At 46.0% G+C, this 7,500-nt stretch overlaps 2 protein-coding genes across 3 annotated transcripts in view; both read left to right on the forward strand.

The window, feature by feature from the left end:
- The window catches only part of LOC311062852 (uncharacterized protein), a gene marked incomplete at its 5' end in the record, with an annotated part of 21,461 nt that extends 18,558 nt beyond the window's left edge, over positions 1-2,903 (forward strand). Inside the window, 2 exons of the mRNA XM_084082071.1 lie at positions 1-243; positions 460-2,903. The exon at positions 1-243 is cut by the window's left edge and continues 34 nt beyond it. Of these exons, the coding sequence (XP_083938197.1) occupies positions 1-243; positions 460-1,208 (992 nt within the window). The 3' untranslated portion in view covers positions 1,209-2,903. The remainder of the gene's footprint in view (positions 244-459) is intronic.
- ost4 (oligosaccharyltransferase complex subunit 4 (non-catalytic)) overlaps positions 1-7,500 on the forward strand; it is a 162,572-nt gene that overhangs the window by 94,043 nt on the left and 61,029 nt on the right. The window lies entirely within an intron of this gene.

Genomic DNA, 7,500 nt, shown 5'->3' on the forward strand with positions numbered 1-7,500 from the left:
CCAGCAGGCCCCTGAGGAGCCAACCGCAGACTACGGGGGGGCAGAGCAACAGGAAGAGGCTGGAGGAGCCGCCCCGGACGGATCTCACCAAGGACGATGAGGAGAACCGCCCCCCCTCTGCCTCCCCAACCCTCCCCCCTCGTCTGCCCTCGCCCTCCACCGCTCCTCTGTCCACAGAGGAAGGCATCACCGACGAGGAGATCGCCATCACTCTGGACACCCGAGAGACGCTGTTCCCTGAAGGTAGGGTATACATATATATATATATATCACACACACACATGCATGCACACACTGTTAGTTAGTTGACCTTGTATTTGAACTGTACTTTCGCATGCTTTTTTTCTGCAAACTTCTATAGTATTCAATCAAATAAGTGTTTGGAATTAAACATATAGTAACATTGAGGGGTGTGTGTGTGTGTGTGTGTGTGTGTGGGGGGGGGGGGGTCCTTTCCAGTGTCATTGTTTGGTGACAGGGAGCTGGTCCATCTGTCTCCTCCCGCCACCAAGCTGTGTGACTCCGCCCCATGCCAAGTCCCCGCGGGCGCCGAGCCAGCGCGAGACGGCGTCACGTCCAGGCCCGTCCGACCCGCCCACCTGCTCAGGACCACGCACTCTGACGGCTCGGCGGATCCCGGCTCGGACTTCTACCACGACGACCATCCCCACCACGTCAACGGCATTAATGAGCGCCTGGAGAAGCTGCAGACCTTCTATTCCACGGAAAAGACCGGAATCTCTCCCAGGATGCTCCTGGACTCTGACACGCATCCCCCGGACCGAGAGCGCACTGCCTCGATGGAAGCCGCCCAGACGTCTCCGTCCGCCCCCCTCCCCCGCCTGCGCAACGTTGGCCCAAAGGACGGGGCGGCCAGGAAGGTGACGTGGGTGGGGCTGACCCGGCCCGGAGCCCCGGGACTCCTGGTGAACGGGTCCAAGCCTCCGGCCTTCCCCACCCAGCGGCAGCACACGCTGGTCATCAAGAGCCTGCGGCAGGAGAAGGGGAGGAGAGGAGAGCGGATTGGAGGGGGGGAGAGAGGGACAGGAGGGACAGGAGGAGGAGGGATGAGCGGAGTGAAGAGGAACTCTGTTCAGTTGCGTTCGTCTCTCCAGCGCCGCATGGCGGACTTGAACCTCCCGCTGCTCCCTGCCACTCTGCAGGGCAAAACGGACAGGAAGAACCAGCTACACAGTATGGACTACTGACACTCATCAAACATAGAACATACAGAGTACAGACTGTATACTGACTGCTATGTCTGAGGAAGGGAGGGGGTAAAGCTATACAGAGGGATGGAAGATCGCTTCTGACCAAAGAGAGAGACACACACACACACACACACACACACACACACACAAATCCTGAGTGTTAATTTAACTCTGCATTAAGCGCAGCCATTCTCACCCAAGAACCCGCTGCATCTCCAACACCACTAGTCAAGGGCGGTGATTGTTTGTGATGGAGTAAACCCGCATGAACACATGGGGAACTCCACGTTAAAATGCGGCAGTCTACCCATACAATTCAAACCCAGGACCTTCTTGCTGTGAGCCACCACGTGCCACAATAAGGACAGGACCGATACGTCACTTTCTTGGTCCAGCAATTCCAGCTGGCAATTTCCTCAGCCTTCATCAGGCACTGGGAGGCTAAACTGGAGCCAGAAGTTTAATGGAATGCATTAGGATGTCTAGCCTGGAAACCTGACGAATCTGCCAGCGCAAATACTGCCTAGTCAGAAACTTACTCGGCTCTTTAACCTAAATTTACGTCAATTAAATTACTTAGCGTGCACAGTAAAAAACAAGAGATCAGAAAACAACTTATGATATGTCTTCTTTTATTTTCCTGTACCAATTTTGTGACAATGGTCACGTACATTAAAAAATAGCATTTATTCAGAAGCTTGTCCACCCTAGCCTGGTAAACCATCCCCCTTCCGGAAATCTCATTTACTTTTGATTTCAGGAATTGGTCTGGCCTACAGGCCTGTATGGGCATTTTGGCTGCGGCCGGCAGCTGGGCGGGATTAGAACCTTTGACTGACAACCCCCTCAGCCAATCAGCAGTTTGTTCCCCTTTAGCCAATCAGCAGTTTGTTTTCCCCACCACCAGCCAACGTGACGTTAGGGGACTTTTAAAGGTAAATAGGTTGCTTTATTCGGATACATGCGTGTCACTGCCCGCCCCTGCCGGTTCTCTGAATTTTTATTTTTAAATAGGCTCTGTCATGATTAATTGACCACATGTATGAAGTTAAACAACTAAATTCTATCCGAAGAATATCTTAAGTAAATTCCGTGCCTCAAAAAAGAAGTTTGAGAGCGTTTTCAAGTTTTAAAACCGAAATCAAAAACAGCAGACAGAATTTCAATGCCGGCCCGTTCCATTTTTGTCGGCTGCACTTGGCTCCATTCGGGTTCACTCGGGTTCCACCTGATTGGCCTACCTCCGCTGTCAATCACAGAACAATGAGCGAGGACGATGATTGGAGAGTTCATGTTATAAACTCCGCAGAAACGCCCAGACAGGCCTGTAGGCCAGACTCACTCCTGATATCAAATGTAAATGAGATATCAGGAGGGAGGGGTTTACCAGCCTATGTCCACCCCGCTCTCATTGACTTCAATGCATTCCATCAAACGTCTGGCTCCAGTTTAATTGCCTCCCAGTGCATCTATGGAAGCATGTCATGGCATAGAACAGCTGTCCTTTAAGGGATATTTCACTTTCAAACATGGTTGGAGCTTGGGGTCATTTTAATGTCTACTCAGGCTTTTGTGAGCACCCCAGACGGTTTTTAAGTTGCTTGATTCCGTATTTAGATATTTAATATTCAGTTTATCAAATAAAGGTTAAAAAAGCCGCACACTGGTTTAAAGCTCCCAAACTATTTTATTAATGGCGCAACGTTACGACCTTATTATGTCTTCATCAGGCACATTTTGCCTGATGAAGGCAGAGAGGAGAGAGGGGTGGGGTGGGGGGATAACAGTATGTGACTTCTTCACGACTTTGGATGCTGTCAATGCACTGAATGGGACATTATCACATTTAATCAGCCTATTGATTGGTCTAAGTAGGTGAGATACTGACCTACAGGGCTCAGTAGGTGTTTTGTCGTTATTCTGTGGGAAAGTTGGGGCAAAGACTCACCCCAAAACATGATTCGCGATTCTGTGCCTATCGGTACATAACTCGGACGGCGCTGAGTTGCCTCAAGCGAACTTCGCAACATTCGGCACGGAAACTTGCTCACTTTAGCTCGCTCAGTGGTGCATCTCGTGGCTCAAGTTCGATTGAGACTGCCTCCGACGCTGTCCAAAACTATACTTTATACAAAACACCTATGAGCCCTGTCGGTAGGTCAGTATCTCACCTACTTAGACTAATCAATAGTCTGATTAAACGTGATATTGTCCCATTCAGTGCATTGACAGCATCCAAAAATGGTGACCTCTTGACAGAGGGGGGTAGGGAATTGACCAATGAATGCCCATTTCTCTCAGTCAAATTAACACTCAGGATTTGGAAATTGTCAAGTAAATATCTGAGGGAAGAGACTCTTAAACACAAGTCATGTAGCACATAGTGAATCTGAACTTGCCACACAAAGTGTGTTCATAGAAAAAGGATCTGAAAGGGTCTGTTTTTTTTACAAAAATTAGTTAAATTAACAATGTGATTTGACTGTGTATGGCTTCTAGATGGAGCACTTACCCACGAGACCACTATCTCCACGCGAGCACCATGAGCAGCCTGTAATCTATAGTGCCAAAGAGTAAACACACAATGGAGAGGACGTGACATTGAGACAATCACAAGGGAATCTGGGGACACTTGGCCTTCACTTTCACTTTCACCGTCACTTTCACTGCTGTGTCCTTGTATCATCTCCATATGCCCATTTGGTCATTTTACACAGTAAAATCCTCAGTGTTCATTTAACTCTGAGAATGTATAAATGTAATGTGTATAAATATACATTATACAAATATACAATATATATACTGTGACAAATGGATGAATTAACACTGAGGATTTTACTGTGTACTTTCGCCTACAGTGTAACACTGTGAAGTGCAGGATGCACCGCTACTTTTGACTCTTATTTACATGGATCTTAAATAAACATTTTGTACGCACACAGAAATGGAGTCTATTGTTTTGTGTTCTTTGACTCTCCACACATGTACAGTAGTCAACAAACCCATACAGAAATGATACAGTGGCCAAAATGAAATACATTTTTGAAAATGTATTTCCATTGTCCAAAATATGCCTTTTTGTATTCAGAGAGATTTATAGAAAATGTGGGATGTGCTGTATTTCACTGCTACTCACCATCATTCTCCACCCAACCAAACATAGTGAAGCAACAGATAGCTGTGTGTGCAAACAATCTCTGACCAACCACCCTCTCTCTATCTCTCTCTCTCTCTCTTTGTCGCTCTCGTCTCTCCCCCTCTATGTCCTTGTCTCTCCTCATCTCTGAATCTTTGAATCATTAATAATGAGGTGTGCTGAACAGAGATAGAGGAATCTGGTTGCTGCCTCGTGGCACTCAGGGGCCACTGAATAATTCAATGAATGTAGTGGCACCTGATATTGTGTGTGTGTGTGTGTGTGTAGGTGTGTGTGTGTGTGTGTGTGTGTGTGTGTGTGTGTGTGTGTGTGTGTGTGTGTGTGTGTGTGTGTGTGTGTGTGTGTGTGTGTGTGTGTGTGTGTGTGTGTGTGTGCGCGTGTGCGTGTGCGTGTGCGTGTGCACGTGTGTGTGTGTGTGTGTGTGTATGGAGGGGGGGTATGGTCCCACACCTCAGTGGGTTCCATCTGTCCTCATGGGAAGGACACACACACACACACACACACACACACACACACACACACACACACACACACACACACACACACACACACACACACACACATACACACACACACACACACACACACACACACACACACACACACACACACACACACACACACACACACACACGCACACGCACTAACACAAGTAAATATTAGTCATATGTGGAGAGTACTAGCGCACGCACACGCGCACACACGCAAGCACACACACACACACACACACACACACACACACACACACACACACACACACACACACACACACACACACACTACTTCTCCCTTACATAATTACACTAAAAGCCAGTGTTGTAGTCAAGTCACTTAACAACAAGTCCAAGTCGAGTCTCCAGTCCCAAGTCCAAGTCATCTTACTGTCTTACTTCAAGTCAAGTCCAAGTCGCCCAATGACCAGTCCAGACTCTTGGTTGTGACAAAGCTTATGTTAGATGAGAAAACAAACGCATCATTACGAAATACTAGATACTTAATTACAGAAATAACAATATTAGAATTTTCAAATGTACTTTTATTACTCAATCATGTATAAAATGTGCATTTTGACTGTTCAAGTTCAAGTCAGAAAACTTCCAAGTCAGAGTCAAGTCAAAAGTCACAGATACTCAGGGTTATTGTCAACTTACTACATTAAGAATTAAGAAACCGTAATGAGTTTATGATTGAAGTACAACAGGTGTTCTACCACTTGAACCCTAGCATCCCTATATTCTGGGGCTAACATTCTGCAAAGTATATTTAGTGTAGTGCGAAAACAGGACGGGGGGCTAGTATAGAGCCCTTGAGAATCCGGTCAACTAAGTACAGGGCTTAAGTAAGCATTTGCAGGCCAAAGATCCAAAGTCATTGTCTCCCTGGAGGATCACACAAGCCCAATAAAACACACCAGTGCTCACGTTATAGGCCCCAACCATACCAGCCCCTGTGTCCTGTTTTCTCTCCTGACCCAGAGTTTGTGAAACGACAGAGCCGGGGGATTGTCACTCTTCTAATCTTTGCTGAGAGATGAGAGTTGAATGGGGCTGAGTCTGAATGGTCTGTGTTATATGAGCGATGGGTTTTTAAAAAAATGGTATGGAAACTAGATCAATTATGTATGTTTGGAATACAGATGTATCCATGGCTACATCTGTGGCAGAACATTGCTGTTACATGCATGCTACAGTGAGCATGCTTCCTACTGAAAAGGCATGCGTGTCAAACCAAACATTGGTGGCTGCTTCCTGCTATCAGTATCTTTCCATATCTTTGCCAAGGTTAATTAGTTGTGAGCATAAATGATGTGCTATAAAGAATGTGGGAGCAAAACCATGCAAAAAAATAGTAAAAGGCAATGGAAATACATATTCACAAACATATATTTGAGTTATATTTAAGCTCTTAAAATTTCCTCATACAAAAAAAGCTAATAAATTATATAAAAGTACTTATATACATTTTGTGCCACTGTTGTATATGTATAGGTATGTTGTGTTTACATACAGCATGTGTGCGTGCATGTGCGACAATCTGACCAGAAATGAAAAAAAAAGAAAGAAATGGAAATCTTATTTTTTTTCTAATAATGATACCTGAATTTAGTGCAGAGGTGCAGTATAGTTGCACATTGGATGCAGTGAAAGTAGACCTTCCACAGTGTTAAGCTTACATCTCTTGAAGCTAATTTTACTTCAACCTATACATCCCGTTAATCCCGATGCTTGTCTTTGGAGACAAAGGATGCACAGGGTGCCAGGAGTACGTTTTTTTCACACATACAGTACATCTCCTGGCTTTGTGGTGAGAGAATTAGGAGACTACAGAGACTGAAAGAGATTCTTTGTGGTTCAGTCACCTCCATCAATGCTGTCTGTGAGCGATGTGCCAGACCCGGCCTCTCTTCATTACCACCTAACACCATACTGTATGTCCTCTACAGAATTGTCATTTACCACCCTGCTTTCTGCTCGAAGAGGCCACTGTTTTGTGTGTGTGTGTGTGTGTGTGTGTGTGTGTGTGTGTGTGTGTGTGTGTGTGTGTGTGTGTGTGTGTGTGTGTGTGTGTGTGTGTGTGTGTGTGAGAGAGAGAGAGAGAGAGAGAGGGACACAGAAAAACAGGGCGAGAAGGTCAAGGTCAGTATCTCTGTCTTTCAGTGGGTGGTCGTGGTCCAGACCTACTGTAGTTCTACAATGCTCCTCCATCCATCTTAGTGTTCTAAAGCCACGTATGTAGCCTACCGGTGTCACCTCATGAGACACACCAGGATCGAGCCGTTTCCTGGTAGTGGTCATGGCTGCTGAGGTCATTAAGAGTTCATGTGACACAGTCTGCTGTGTGGGACATTCCATTCATGAGGTCATGTAACTATAAGAGGTGCTGGGATGAAACCTGGAAGGGTCACATCATATCCAGGGATGGAGCCATTATGGTATTCTCCATGGATAGCCAATTAAAATGGCTCTTTGGCCTCTTAATGTTGCAGGATGGAATCTCTTTCCCCCCTTAGGCTACATTTACTGGACATCTTCCATTCATTCAGTGGAAGTATCGTTAATATGTTTTATTCAGACCGGTTGGTTTGCAGAGGGCAGTGGGGTTGTTATTTTTATGAACATGGTTTCTCTCCAT

This window comes from Gymnoscopelus microlampas (genome assembly GCF_963454915.1).
Source record: "Gymnoscopelus microlampas genome assembly, chromosome: 16".
In the NCBI taxonomy this organism is placed as follows: domain Eukaryota; kingdom Metazoa; phylum Chordata; class Actinopteri; order Myctophiformes; family Myctophidae; genus Gymnoscopelus; species Gymnoscopelus microlampas.